Consider the following 14681-nt stretch of genomic DNA (forward strand, 5'->3'; position numbering starts at 1 on the left):
TGCCTTTCCCCTTATAAAGAAAATTTACTGAATTCATAAAATTTAAATTATTTTTCTTATTTATAATAGTATTATTCTATATTTGTATTACCAAATTGTAATATTTATATTTTAAAGTCCATACCTTTTGAGCAAGCAAAAAAATTATTGGTCATTGGTTCTAAGTAACATAATTCCCTTCATTAATTCATTGAACAGTGTGGCTATTGATTTCTCCTTCTTTATGCTAATTAGTACCATTAAAAATCCTTTTGTGATTTTTTTTTATCATTTTCACAGACACGGTAAAAAGGGCCATTTGGGGTCTGTGCAGAACTTTCTGGGGCACATTTGGGGCAGTTTTGGGTCTGGGAAGGGAATTCAGAGAGAACTTGAGGGTCTGGAGGACACTTCGGGGAGCCGGGTGGGCACTTGGAGGGGCACTCAGGATTCCGAGGGACAGTTCGGGGTCCGGGGCAGCACTTGGGGGTCCAGGGGGGCCCTTGGAGGTCAGGGAGGGGAATTTGGGGCCCTTCGGGGTCCGGGCGGGCCCTTGGGGGACTCTGGCGGGGCTCTCTGGGGCGCGGGGGGTGATGGGAGTTGAAGGCGCGGGTGTATTGCAGTTTATCGTGGCCGCCGAGCATCACGGGAGTTCGAAGCGCAGCTGCAATGGCTCTCAGTGGAGGCGCAGCGCATGACGGGAGATGAAGTCCCGGCTCCAACAGCGCTGGACGTGTGCCGCGGAGCATGATGGGAGCCGTAGTCCCGAAAGTGGCTCGAACGCGGCGTTTGCAGGTGCAGGAAGGCTCTTCGGGGAAACTTCTGCATCGAGCCCCGACTTGAGGTCCTCGGGGGAACGCAAACGGTTCGGGAGCACTTGCGGGGATCTTGGGGAGCTCTAACCGGGCTCTTTAGGGCCCAGCGCACGGCAGGAGTTTTAGGCGCCGGACGGTGTTCTGAGGGGCTCTGGGAGAGGAGAAGAGATGAATTCCCAGAAGTGGCTGTACCGGGCATCTGTGGGATTGGGAAAACTCAGGGGGTCCGGGGACGCTTCTGGGGGGTCCTGAATGGGTGCTGAGGGGGCACTGAGGGATCCTGGAGGGTCTGGGGGACACTTAAGGGACAAAGGGGTGGCGGATCCCGGGGGGGGGGGGGGGTCTGTGGAGCGCGGGGCATGACGGGAGTTGCAGTCCTGACTCCAATGGGGCTCAGTCGGGCCGCGGGGCATGACGGGAGTTGTGGGTACCGTAGGCACCGTCCCCGAGTCTGCGTTCTCTGGCGCTGATTGTATTCGGGCGATTACGGGCGGGAGTCTCAGCAAATGGGATGCTGGATTCGGGCGATGACGGGCGGGAGTCTTGGCAAATGGGATGCGTTGGAGGCGGGAACAGCCCATTCAACCTCTCCAGTCCCTCCCAGTACAGCCCAGTTCATCCCGAGTGCAGACCAGTACACCCCCAGTACAGCCCAGTTCATCCCAAGTAGAACCCAGTACAAACCCAGTGCCCCTCCAGTCCCTCCCAGTACAGCCCAGTCCCTCCCAATACACCCAAGTTGATTACCAGTCCCTCCCAGTTCCCCCCAGTGTCATCGACACAATGCCCAGTGTCCCCAGTCCTCCCTGCAATGGCCCCAGTGTCTCCAGTTTGACCCAGTATCCCCCAGTATGTCCTGGTATGTCCCAGTCTGTCTCAGTGCACCCCCAGAGTCCATTCCCAGTCCACAGAGATTCCCCTTCAGCACTCCCCGTGTTCGCAGGTTGTCCCAATATCCCCCAGTGTCACTCCCAGTATGTCCCAGTCTCTCCCACAATGTTCCCAGTGTTCCCCAGTATGTCCCAGTCCTCCCCAGTGTCACTCCCAGTATGTCCCAGTGTCTCCCACAGTGTTCCCAGTGTTCCCCAGTATGTCCCAGTCCTCCCCAGTGTTTCCAAGGACAGTTTAATTTCTCACGGTGGCCGTTGCAGCCAAACCCAGCAGTGGGGTCAGTGCAGTGCCCATGGCCACAGCCCCTTGCAGGGGCCCAGTGCAGCTTGGGCTGATGATCCACCCTCACAGCTGGCCCAGGGCAGCTCTGCAGTGCCTTTGGTGGCACCTGGGGCTGGCACACACATGAGCAGTGTGTCTGTTTGCACTGGGGAAACTCAGCAGTTTGAGATTGCTGCAAAAACAACAAAAAGGGAAAACCCCTCTTAGGCTGGGTGCAGCCAGCTCTGCAAGCACAGCAGGGCCCAGGGCAGTGAGCACAGACAGGATGGGGCTGGGCAATGTGGAGCAAGGTTGTCCACACTGGGTCAGAGCTCCAGGCACAGCTTCTGTGAGCAGGCCAGAGCTGCTGAGGAGAGACCCTGGGTCAATATCAATCACAGAATGCTGCAATCATCTCTGCTCTAAAGAGAAATTTAATAAAAGACACCCTTTAAAATAGGAATGTATATTTTATTACTGCTCTTTGAAATCTTTCTCCATAACTGGACTAGGAAAACTTTAATGACCCTCTCAGGGCTTTGCTGTTGTTTACATCAGACTCAGTCCTTGAGAGTGTCTTGAAAAAACTTCTCAGGAACTCAAAGTTAAATTTAGACTCCAAAGTTTCTTGAAGTTTTAATGGGTCCCACAGAGGGACACGACTGCCTGCCTCTGCCTGCTCACACAAAGGTTCCTTCTGGGGGACGTGCTGCACCACAGCCCTGTCCTTGCAGGGAAATTCCTTTCTGTTTGGGTCCTGTCTGGCTCTCCCTATCTGCCCTTTGCATTTATTCTTTCTTTATTCTGGGTGTTCTCTATTTTTCCAAAAGGATCCACCATCTCTGAAACCTCCCTTCAATCCCTCCCATGGCTTCTCTGCTGTCCTCAGTCTCCACTCCACTGAGCACAGAGCTGCTTTGTCCCTGTACATGAATTTGCTGTTTCAGAGGGTGTCATTTATTCAGGCCAGAGCTCTAGTGAGGGATAACTCCCAACCTCACATGGACATGTAATTCTACCAGCGTGTTGCTTATATACAGTCACTAAATGTGAATTACAATTTACCCATTTTCATAAAACCCACCCCAAGTTCCCAGATTCACTCCTTGTTTTCTCTGTCCCTGCACTCCTGAGCCAGATGTCTTCATCTTCTCTTCCAACCATCCTTGCTGGGAAAGCAGCCCCTGCATGCCTTGTTCCTGTGCTGAAAGTTCACAGGCAGGGTAAAAATGGAATGAACCCTTTTGGTATCAGCCCCAGGCTCTGTGTGGGCAGGCAGAGGCAGGCAGGAGGCAGAGCTGTCAGCAAAGGAAGGGCCCAGCCAGGTGGGGCAGCCAGGGGATGCCGACAGCCTGCAGGGACAGAGGCGCAGGGCAGGGACACCGTGGGACAGCCTGGGCTGCACAGGGCACAGGGATGGGCAGCAGCTGCAAGACAGTCCTGCCAGAGCCAACTTGGGCAGCACTTTGGCCATGGCTGCTGGGCCTGGGCCTGAGGCAGGAGCAGGAGACAAGTGACCCTTGCAGGGCTGGGGCCTCATTGCCTCCTTGTCCCTGCTCAGCAGCCTGGCAGGGGCCACCCCATGCTCCTGCCCTTGCCATTGCACATCCCCACATGCCAGTGCCCATCCCAGCAAGAGCCCTGAGCAAGGAGGGAGGGACAGGATCTGCCTGGCCAGGGGCTGGGGCTCAGGCCTTGGCCCTTGGAATTCCTCAAACGCATCCAGCTTTGCTCAGCACCAGAGACACCTTTGCCTTGTTTGTCCCCAGCTGTCATCACTGCCTCCAGTGTTCTGCTCTAACTGGAACCTGGGGACACTTTCCCAGTTGTGTCTCTCAGTGGGAGCCATTAAAACTCCAAGAAAATTTGGAGTCTAAATTTAACTTTGAGTTCTTGAGAAGTTTTTTGAAGACACTCTCAAGGACTGAGTCTGATGTAAACAACAGCAAAGCCCTGAGAGGGTCATTAAAGTTTTCCTAGTCCAGTTATGGAGAAAGATTTCAAAAAACAGTAATAAAATACACATTCCCATTTTAAAGGGTGTCTTTTATTAAATTTCCCTTTAGAGCAGAGGTGATTGCAGCGTTCTGTGATTGATATTGACCCAGGGTCTCTCCTCAGCAGCTCTGGCCTGCTCACAGAAGCTGTGCCTGGAGCTCTAACCCAGTGTGGACAACCTTGCTCCACATTGCCCAGCCCCATCCTGTCTGTGCTCACTCCCCTGGGACCTGTGGTGCTTGCAGAGCTGGCTGCACCCAGCCTAAGAGGGGTTTTCCCTTTTTGTTGTTTTTGCAGCAATCTCAAACTGCTGAGTTTCCCCAGTGCAAACAGACACACTGCTCAGGTGTGTGCCAGCCCCAGGTGCCACCAAAGGCACTGCAGAGCTGCCCTGGGCCAGCTGTGAGGGTGGATCATCAGCCCAAGCTGCACTGGGCCCCTGCAAGGGGCTGTGGCCATGGGCACTGCACTGACCCCACTGCTGGGTTTGGCTGCCACGGCCACCGTGAGAAATGAAACTGTCCTTGGAAACACTGGGGAGGACTGGGACATACTGGGGAACACTGGGAACGCTGTGGGAGACACTGGGACATACTGGGAGTGACACTGGGGAGGACTGGGACATACTGGGGACACTAGGAACGCTGTGGGAGACACTGGGACACACTGGGAGTGACACTGGGGCAAACTGGGACATACTGGAGACACTGGGGCCATTGTGGAAAAGACTGGGGACACTGGGGCATCCTGTGGATGACACTGGAGGGAACTGGAAGGGACTGGGAATAAACTCAGGGTGATTGGGAGGGACGGGGCAATACTGGGAGGGACTGGAGGGGCACTGGGGTTGTATTGGCCTTTAATTGGGATGAACTGGGCTGTACTGGGGTTGTACTGGTCTGTACTCGGGATGAACTGGGCTGTACTGGGAGGGACTGGACAGGTTGAATGGGCTCTTCCCGCCTTTGACACATCCCATTTGCCGAGACTCCCGCCCGTCATCACTCGAAGCCAATCAGCGCCAGAGAACGCAGACTCGTGGACGGTGGCTACAGTAGCCACAACTCCCGTCATGCCCCGCGGCCTCATTGAGCCCCATTGGAGCCGGGACTACAACCCCCGTCATGCCCCGCGCTCCACAGAACCCCGGGATCCGCCACCCCTTTGTCCCTTAAGTGTCCCCCAGACCCTCCAGGATCCCTCAGTGCCCCCTCAGCGCCCATTCGGAACCCCCTAAAAGCGCCCCCGGACCCCCTGCGTGCTCCCGACCCCACAGATGCCCGGTACAGCCACTTCTGGGAGTTCATCTCATCTCCTCCCCCGCGGCCCCAGAGCCCCTCAGAACACAGTCTTGCGCCTAAAACTCCTGCCTTGCCCCGCGCCCTAAAGAGCCTTGTTCGAGGTCTTCGAACTCCCCGCAAGTTCTCTCGAACCGCTTACGTTCCCCCGAGGATCTCAAGTCGCGGCTCGGACGCAGAAGTCTCCCCCGAGAGCCTTCCCGGACTCCCAAACAAAGCGTTGGAGCCACTTCTGGGACTTCGGCTCCCATCATGCTCTGCGGCGCATGTCCAGCGCAGTTCCACTTGGGACTTCTTCTCCCGTCATGCCCTGCACCCGACTGAGAGCCATTGCAGCTGCGTTTCAAACTCCCGTGATGCTCCGCGGCCCTGTTTAACCGTATTAGACCGTCGCCTACAACTCCCATAAACCTTCGCGCCCCAGAGATCCCAGTCAGAGCCTCCCAAGGGCCCGCCCGGACCCCGAAGGGCCCCAAATTCCCCTCCCTGACCTCCAAGGGCTCCCCTGGACCCCCGGGTGCTGCTCCGGACCGCGAACCGTCCCTTGGAATCCCTGAGTGCCCCTCCAAGTGCCCACCCGGCTCTTGCAAGGTTCCTCCAGACCATCAAGTTCTCTCTGAATTCCCTCTCCAGACCCAGAACTGCCCCAAATGTGCCCCAGAAATGTCTCTATGGACCGCAAAGTGGCCTTTTTTTACCCTGTCTGTGAAAATGATAAAAAAGATGACAAAAGGATTTAAAATGGGACTAATAAGCATAAAGGAGAAATCAAGAGCCACACTGGGCAGTGAATTAATGTTGGGAATCATGTTACTTAGAACCAATGACCAATACATTTTTTGCGTGCTAAAATGGTATGAGTTTCTTAATATAAACATTCAAATTTGGTAATACAAATATAGAATAATAATACTTTAAATAAGAAAAATAATTTTAATAATTCAGGTAATTTTCTTTTAAGGGGAGATGAATAATTATTTTTATGTTTTGCGATGTCAGTCTGTAAGAGACGGTCCAAATATCCCTCATCTGCCTCACAGCTGCTGTCAAGGACGGAGATTAAAGCCCTCCCCAAGGACTGAGACTGAGACCCTTCAAATTCTAACCCAGGGGTGCTGGCCTGACTGGAGTGGGATGTCTGCCATGGGAAGCAGGAGGTTTCCCATAGGAACCAGTCCTGAAACAACGGGCCCCACTCACTGCTGGCACCGGTTTGTGCTGTTCAGAACTCGACTGTCTGTGCCTCTTCCCAATGGATTTATTCTCCACTGTGCCCTCTATGTGCCGTCCTGCTCCCCTCCCGGCGGTAGATTATAAAAGAGCCCTGAGTTAACCAAAGACTTTGAGACTCTCCCCAATGTGACCAGATGGATCTATTGGCCGGACCACGAGGATTTCATCTCTCTGTTGGCAGCTATTCCCCCCTCCTTTTCTCTGTCTCTCTATCCTTTCTCCCCATTCTAATCCTTGTGCTGCATCTGCTGTGGGCACTCAATAAAAGGTGCATTTGTTTTGGTTAATACTGAAAGTCCCCTGCTGTGTGTCATTGCACCCTGAGATCGCTGAAACGAACCATCGTGACCCCCCTTGTACCAGGGGATGGTGACACGGCCTGATGGGGTTGCTGCCCACAGCGGGTGAACGTGATCTTCTTGGTGGCAACTGCACTGGTTCATCTGCTCTTGCTTTCTGGGCTCCCTATCGCAGTATCACCTATGGCACCTGCTTTTCTTATATTGTGGTTCTCTGCAGTTCCTTTGATAGTCAGCCCTTCTTAAGTTCACGCTTGGAACAGGGGATCATCACCTCCCCATCATATCGAGTGCATTTGAATGCACTTGAATGCATTTTGCCTGCATTCAAAATATGGTCCCTGTTTTTGATTTACTGGGGAATCTCTGTTTGTATTTTCTACCTCTGTCGAGGCTGGGATTGAATGTACTTGAGATGATATTTGGCGTTCAGATTCAGGTGGTTTTTGTTTCTAATCAGTGACACAGCCTCACAACCATGAGTTCTGCAGCCTTTCATCTAAGGCACAAAATGGCTCCCTATCTCTTGTTACAAGGCCTGGATGGTACCAAGGAGACCATGGTGACACCATGGACACTCATGGAACCATGGCATTGTGACACAGCAGGGCTTCATGGAACCAAGGAGTCAACTGGGACTCTACCAAACCTCGTGGAACCAAGGGCCCATTGTGACACTGAAGAACTTCAGGGAACCAGGAGTCTCTTGTGACACAGGGGGTACTCATGAAGCCATAGGGACCATTTTGAAACTTCAAGGCCTGATGGAACCAAAGGGTCATTCTGGCACTTCTGAGCCTTGGAACCAAGGAGACCACAGTGACACAGTGGGGCTCTGTAGAACCAAGGGGCCGTGGTGACATTGTGGAGTGTCATTGAACCAACTGTCCACGGTGACACTGCAGGGCCTGATGGAATCATGGACACCATTGTGACACTGCAAGGCGTCATGGAAGCAAGGGGCCATTGTGACACTCTGGGGCCACTTGGACTCCAAGGGCAGTTGTGATACCATGGAAATTATGGCAACTGTGGCACCATGAAACCAAGGAGACCATTGTGACCCTACAGGACCCCATGGAACTAAGGATTCATGGAACAGTGCAGGACACATGGAACCCAGGGGCCATTGTGTAGCTGTAGAACCAAAAGAGCCCATTGTGACACTGTGGGCCCTCATGGATCCAAAGGTCCATTTTGACATTGCAGGGCCTCATGGAATCCTGAAGACCACTGTGAAACTTTGGGGCCTTGTTGAATTAAGTGGCCCTGCAGGGCCTGATGGAACCAATGAGACCCCATAGAGCCAAGGGTCCATTGTGACCCTGTGGCACCAAGGTGTTGTGGGTTGACCCAGGCCAAATGCCAGGCATCCATGTGGGCTGCTCACTCACTCCCCTCTGCAGCTGGACAAAGAGAATTTAATAAAGGGTTCATGGGTTGAGATAAGGACTGGGTGAGATCACTTATCAAATACTGTCCTGGGAAAAACAGGCTTAGCTTAGAGATATGAAATTCATTTATTACTGTCAAGGTCAGAGCAGGAAAAGGGGAAATAAAATAAGCCCTTTCCCTCCCTCCTTCCAGCTCTACCTCCCACCCCAGCAGTGCAGCGAGACAGGGAATGGGGGTTATGGTCAGTTCATCACCCATGGCTTCTGCCCCTGCTCAGGGAGAGGAGTGGTTCCCCTGCTGCACCATGGGTCCCTCCCAAGGGAGACAGTTCTGCAGGAGCTTCTCCCATGTGAGTCCATTTCAGGGGCAGCAGCCCTCTGCAAACTGCTGCAGTGTGAGTCCATGCCAGGGACAACAGTCCTTCCCAAACTGCTGCAGCATGGATCACTCTTCCAGGGGTGCATTCCTCCAGGGACAGGCTGCTCCAGCCTGGGAGCAGGGCCCCTCTCTCCATGGCTCTCCTGCAGGGTGCCTGGGTCTCCAGGGCCTGGAGCACCTCCTGCCCCTCCATCTGCACTGACCTTGAGGTCTGCAGAGTTGTTCTTCTCACATGTTCTCCCTCTGCTCTCCTCTGACTGGAGTTTAAACTGCGCCACAATCTCTATTTTGATTTCTTTTAAAATCTGTTATCACAGAGGCATTGCCACCATTTGTAACTGGCCCAGCCTTTGCCAGCAGCAGGTCCATCTTTGAAGCCACCAGGAATTGGCTGTGCCAGACACGGTGGAAGCTTCCAGCAGCTTCTCAAAGGAGCCGTCCCTGTGCCCCCCTGTGAAATACAAAGCTGTGTTTCGTGCCAGGTACATACAGGCAACGTGGTATTTGTGATTGTAATTTGTGTGGAAACTGACCATGGGACAGGTATAAAGATGAATTCTAATAATTACTGAGGAAAGCAAAGCTTGGAAGAAGGTCTTTGAACCTATCTATCTTTTGTTTGTAATTATCCTTGATAAGTCTTAAAGTGATATAGGAGCATTTGAATTAACGCTTTTAGGATATTGCTTTTTGACAGGAACTTTCTGCTTGTAGATAAGTCTTAAAGAGTTTTGCAATAATAATAACCTCTTGAAGTATAATTTGAGAATACTTCTTGTAGTAAGGATCTTTGAAACTATAGCTTTAGAATATATAAAAGGAAACAGGCTTATCACACACTTAAAACTGTGAACAGCAGCATGAGAAAGGAAGATGAACATCAACTCAAGGATTTAGGGTTTCGACCAAGAGTAGCTGGACATCACTGTTATGAGATTTATAGTCCTTGCAATTAAAAGGTGGACCCACATCTGGAGAGCTGGACCACACCATCTGGGAGATTTCTTCCTTCTTTCGGAAATCGAACCACCACCATCTGGAGATACTCCTTTCTGGGATGCATCCTGAGAAAAATTAATTCACAATAGGTATAGAATTGGGATGTAAAAATTGGGAATAGAAACTGCTGAGAAAGCTGATGAGTACCCCTATAAGTACCTGTAAGCCTCAACTATTGGTGTGCAGTTGGAGGGAAAACTTCCCCCACTGTACCCAGTGCTGTATTGCTCATGCTTTACCATATTAATTAATAAATTGATTGCTGCTTGAATATTGGCCCAGTCAAGCTTCTCATTTATAACACAGTGCCCAGTGGATGCTTGAGGGGTCTCTGTACGTCATGGCCTGGGAATCCTTGGGAGGGGCTGGAGGGGTTGTCCCTGTCCCTGTCACCCCAGGCCATTCCCAGGGGGTCTCCATCGTTCTCACCCCAGGGAATGCCTGGGGGTTCCACTCCCCCTCACACCCTGTGCCAGGAGATGCTCGGGGCAGTCTCTGTCCCTCTCAGCCCAGGGGGTGCTCGGCGGGTCTCCATCCCTCTGGCCTCAGGCAATGCCTGTGCAGGGCTGGGGACAGGGGCTCTGTGTCCCTCTCACCGCTGAGGGTGCTCGGGGCCGGGGGGACGGATCCGCCCCGGGGGGGTCCCCGAGCCCCCTGCCCAGCCCTGGGGCCGATCGGGGGCTCCCCCACCCAGCAGCCGGTGCTGCGGGGCCGCGGGGCAGAGCGGTGGGAAAGGGGGATCCGGGCTGGAGCGAAGGAAATGCGGGAGCAAGAGGAGGGAGAGGAGGAGCAGGAGCGGGAGAATCGCGGCGCTCGCAGCCCCCGCACGCCGAGCCTGCAGCACCCCTGCCCCGGGAGCATCGCCCCCAGCCCCGAGCCGCAGGTGAGGGCGGAGGCCGAGCTCGCCCCGGCTCCAGCCAGGGGTCTCCGGGAGGATTTTTTGGAGAGTGTTCGGAGCCAGCAGATCCCGGACTCGAGCCCCGGATATCTCCGGGCTCCCTGAGAGGAGCTTTTTCGGGGGGAGAGGAGCCGCGATCGCCCCTCGGGAGGGTCCGGGGGGTCCACGTGGGGATGGCCCGGTACCGACGGGGCGGGACATTGGTTTTGGGGATCCCCGTGAGAGCCGGGGCTGTGGAACGGGGGACCCCCGGGGGGGGGGAGAGGGAAAGGGGCGATACCGGAGCTGGGGGACCCCCGGCAGCCCGGAGATGAGGCGGGGACGAGACCCCCTGACCCTGACAGGGGTGTCCTGGGGTGACTTCATGATGCTCGTACCCCCATCGGTCCGTTTAGCCCAGAAATGAGTTCTGCACCTTTAAGGCTGGTTCTGAGAGCGAAGGGGAGGAGGGAGAAGCAGTAGTTTGTTTTCATACACTGAACTCACTCCTCCACATTCCGGCTCCTGCACTGTTGTACCTTATGGAGCTGGAACAGAGGCCAGACGGAGTTAAGAGGAATAAAGTTGATTTTTATTGAAGTGCCTTCAAAGGCCACACCCTGGCAGCAGAGGAGCCACAGCTGTGGCTCTGTGTGGATGGCTCCAAGATGGGAGCAAAAGAGGGCTTGCTCATGAGATCTCACATTTTTATGAGTTTTAGTCCATTTGTATATAGAAGTTAACTGCTCAATTAATAGTTTCAAATTATGAAGTTACATCTTCCTTGCTTGCATGCCTGCTCTCCTCTTTTCACGTTGTTTATGCTTTGGGCCTGAAGTTTTAAGAGATTGTCCTTGAGTCTCCAGCTAGAAAAGGATTGTTTTGTCTTCACCACCCTGTGAAAAGATCCCAGTAACACTTAATATAAAGCTAAAAGCTGCACATCAAAACAGAATGGAAAAATTTAAAACCTAAGGTATTGGTTGTCTGCAGTTGGACAGACAGCAGGACAGAGCTCTCCTTTGCTTTTAGTTAGTTTTAGCTCGCTGAGGCAGAGAAGTTCCCCCAACTGTGGTTTTTCTATTTCTTTGGAGCTGTTTAAACCTGCTCTGGACTGAACACCCAGAACACCACTGGCAGCTCACACCTGTGGCCGACCAGGCTGAGCCTGGGCCGCAGCAGTTCCAGTGCTGGAGGGGCCGTTAACAGACTCATAAGAGACTGATAAGAGACTGAGTGAGCTGAGCTACAGCCCACGGAGGGACTTTCTGAGTTTGTCATCTCTTTTGGAGCGGCAAGAGGTTTTCTTTTTTAATATTGTTCATTTTTTGTGCTGGTGAATGCTTTGCCTGTTAAATAAACAGGTTTTTTCCCCTTTTCTCCATGGAAATATTTTCTTGATCTGGTTGGAGGAGGGGCCACTTGAATCTGCTTTCTAGAGGAAACTCTTTTGGAGATTTTCTCCCAAATTTGCCCTAAACCAGGACAGGGTGGTGGGAAGAGGGGACAGCCCCTAGTGACAGGACTGGGGTGAAGCTGGAGAAGGGGACCCCAAAACCCCCCAACATCCCCAAGCAGCACCCTGGAGAGGGGAGATCCCCAGTGCCCATGGGATCTCCAACAGCCCTGAGACAGGGGACCACCAGAACCCAAGAGACTGGAAACGGGAAAATCCTGGTGGCTTTTTTTGATTCACTCTTGATTTTTGAAGGATTTTATGGACACCAGATGACTTCTAGTGATGGACTTGGGTGGGAGCAATCCCCAGCCCAAGGCATTCACACCTTGTTTTTCCCCAAACCAGGATTTCCCATTCCCAAATCTTGGCAATATGGAGGAGGAGAAGGCTTGGAGGAAGAGGAAGATGCCCCAGGACACCCAGGCAGGTGAGGAGGAAGTCAGTGCCCCTTTCCCCCTCTCTCCTGCTCCATCTCCCAGCCCAGCACGGGCCCCGGCTGCAGGACAACCCTGCTGCAAACCCCGTCCTGCTGGGGATGCACTGGGGGGATCTCCTTCCCCTTTCGGGTGGCAAGGAGGCAAATCCCATCCTCTCCTTGTCCTTCCTTCCCCAGGGAAGGAGCTGAGGATGGAGACCAGGGAGGACAAATCCCCACAGCAGAACCTCATGGAAGAGGCTGTTTTGAGTGACTCCACTGTGCAGGAACCCAATGGGGAGGAAAAGCCCCGGCAATTCCGCACAAGGAGGGGCTGCAAACCCAGCCCAGGGTGCTCTGAGGAGGAAAGACCCACCCTGGGCCAGGAAGGTGGACAGAGCTTCAGCCAGAGCACAGAGCTGGTGGCCCATGAGCAGCTTCATGCCAGCGAGAGGCCCTATGAGTGCTTGGAGTGTGGGAAGAGCTTCAGGAAGAGATTCAACCTGATCTGCCACCAGAGGATCCACACTGGGGAACGGCCCTACGAGTGCTTGGAATGTGGGATGAACTTCAGCCACAGGTCTGACCTGGTTGTCCACCAGAGGTTCCACACTGGGGAGAGGCCCTACGAGTGTCCCCAGTGTCAGAAGAGGTTTCACACCAGCACCCACCTCCTTGTACATGAGCGCATTCACACCGAGGAGAGGCCCTTCTGCTGCCCTGACTGCAGGAAGGGCTTCAGGCACAACTCCACCCTCGTCACCCACCGGCGCATCCACACCGGGGAGAGGCCCTAAGAGTGTCCCCAGTGTGGGAAGAGCTTCTCAGACCGCTCGTTCTTTACCCAACACTAACGGAGGCACCGGTAAGGGCAGCCCTGTGAGTGCCCCAGCTGCAGGGGGAGCTTCATGCTCTGCTCCAGCTTCATCCCCCATGGGAGGACCCACGTTGGTCAGAGCCCTGGCCATCCACATTCCTGGTGATCTGCATTGGGAAGGCGGCTGCACTTTCTTTTGTTTTGACCCTAATTTTCTTTGGATTCATCTTCATCTCTTTAAAAAAGAGAAAATTGGGGTAAAACTCAATAAATTCATCAAGGGCATCTAAAGCCTCACTTTTTACTTGTGTTTCAGGGCAATCTGGGATTCAGGGAGATAATTGGGAGAATTTGGGGGTATTTGATGTACTTGTTTCCCTTTCTTGGCACTAAAAGAGACAAGAGGGTTCAATCTGTCAACTCAATGCCACTGAAAACTACTCAATCCCACCCCAAAACTCCTGGATTCCACAGCTCTTTGGTGTGGAATGGGGTTGGAAGGGGATTGAGCAAAGTGGCCTTCAAATCAGGAGGCTTGACATGGGCATTAGGTGGGGCAGGATGGGTGGGATGGGGTTTGGGAGGTGGGAAATGGGGGAAATATGGCTTGGAAAGGGGGCGTTGATGTCCAGGAGGGGTGGGATGGGTTGGGGATTGACTGGGGAGGTGGGCTGGGGTCTGGAATGAGACAGCCAAAGTTTGGGGATGATGAAGGGAGGGGGAGCCCATTACTGAATGAGTTCTTGAATAATCCACATTCCTGAAGAGATTTTGGAGTATCTCATGTTTCTGAGGCAGTTTTGGGCACTCCCCAGCTCTTGGGGGTCTTTCCTGAGAGCAGCTCCATGGAGCCCCATTGCCAGGGGTGGTTGCCTTGGGCACGAGCTCAGAGCTGTAGCCAGAGTCCGTTGCCTTGGTGCTGGAGAGCAGAGAAATGATGAACGGCCCCAGACATCTCCAGTGTGTGTTTGGGGGCAGGGAGAGTTCTGCATAGGTGGGGTGGTCACTGCCCCAACCCAGCCACTGCAGCCTCTGGCCCAGCCCCAAAGTGATTGCCAAGCCCCTGGTACCCCAAAAACCTCACCTGTGAGAGGAACCAGAGCAGGTCAGGCTCTGACACGGGTGTGACACTGACACATCCCACGGCCCTGGAGCTCACAGCAGCTGAGATCCATGACTGACTGTGGATCTCTGTCTCCCTCTCTCTCTTCTCCTGACTTCATCTTCTCGAAATCTGGATAACTTGAAGTTGGACAGGTTAGAGTTTGCTAAGTCAGTGCTTTATGAAGTGATTTACTGTAATTCAATGCTATTTAAGATTTCCCAAGTACCTCATTCTCTGAAGTTTGCAACTAAAAGTTTGTTCTCCACCCTCCTGAGAAGATGTTTTCTCTCCTTGGCCATCTGTCCTGCAGGCTGTGCCCCCTGTGCGTGCTGCTCCTCTGCCCTGGCCGGCTGCACTCGCCCATCTCGCTGTGCCCCAGCATTTCTCACCCAGCGTTTCTGTGCCCTCCCTGGACTCCTTGCACCCAGCGCTGCCAGCTCCTGGCACAAAGAGCCAGGGCAG

At 53.4% G+C, this 14681-nt stretch overlaps 1 protein-coding gene and 1 pseudogene across 1 annotated transcript; one reads left to right on the forward strand and one right to left on the reverse strand.

The window, feature by feature from the left end:
• The window catches only part of LOC132087181 (zinc finger protein 239-like), a 28744-nt pseudogene that overhangs the window by 6959 nt on the left and 7104 nt on the right, over nt 1–14681 (reverse strand).
• On the forward strand, nt 1322–13266 carry LOC132087204 (zinc finger protein 696-like). The gene is made up of 5 exons (XM_059493224.1): nt 1322–1439; nt 5140–5461; nt 10150–10429; nt 12228–12309; nt 12496–13266. The coding sequence occupies exons 1-5, from the start codon at nt 1322–1324 to the stop codon at nt 13092–13094; spliced, it is 1401 nt and encodes a 466-aa protein (XP_059349207.1). The 3' UTR covers nt 13095–13266.

This window comes from Ammospiza nelsoni, unplaced genomic scaffold (genome assembly GCF_027579445.1).
Source record: "Ammospiza nelsoni isolate bAmmNel1 unplaced genomic scaffold, bAmmNel1.pri scaffold_54, whole genome shotgun sequence".
NCBI classification, from domain to species: domain Eukaryota; kingdom Metazoa; phylum Chordata; class Aves; order Passeriformes; family Passerellidae; genus Ammospiza; species Ammospiza nelsoni.

Excerpts from the sequence above, each read along its gene's own strand:
- LOC132087204 (XM_059493224.1), top strand. The coding sequence starts at position 1,322 with ATGACGGGCGGGAGTCTTGGCAAATGGGATGCGTTGGAGGCGGGAACA. Across the intron at positions 1,440-5,139 it reads TGCAGACCAGTACACCCCCA|GATCCCTCAGTGCCCCCTCA; the intron begins GTACAGCCCAGT and ends CAGACCCTCCAG. Across the intron at positions 5,462-10,149 it reads CCCGGACTCCCAAACAAAGC|GGTGCTCGGGGCCGGGGGGA; the intron begins GTTGGAGCCACT and ends CTCACCGCTGAG.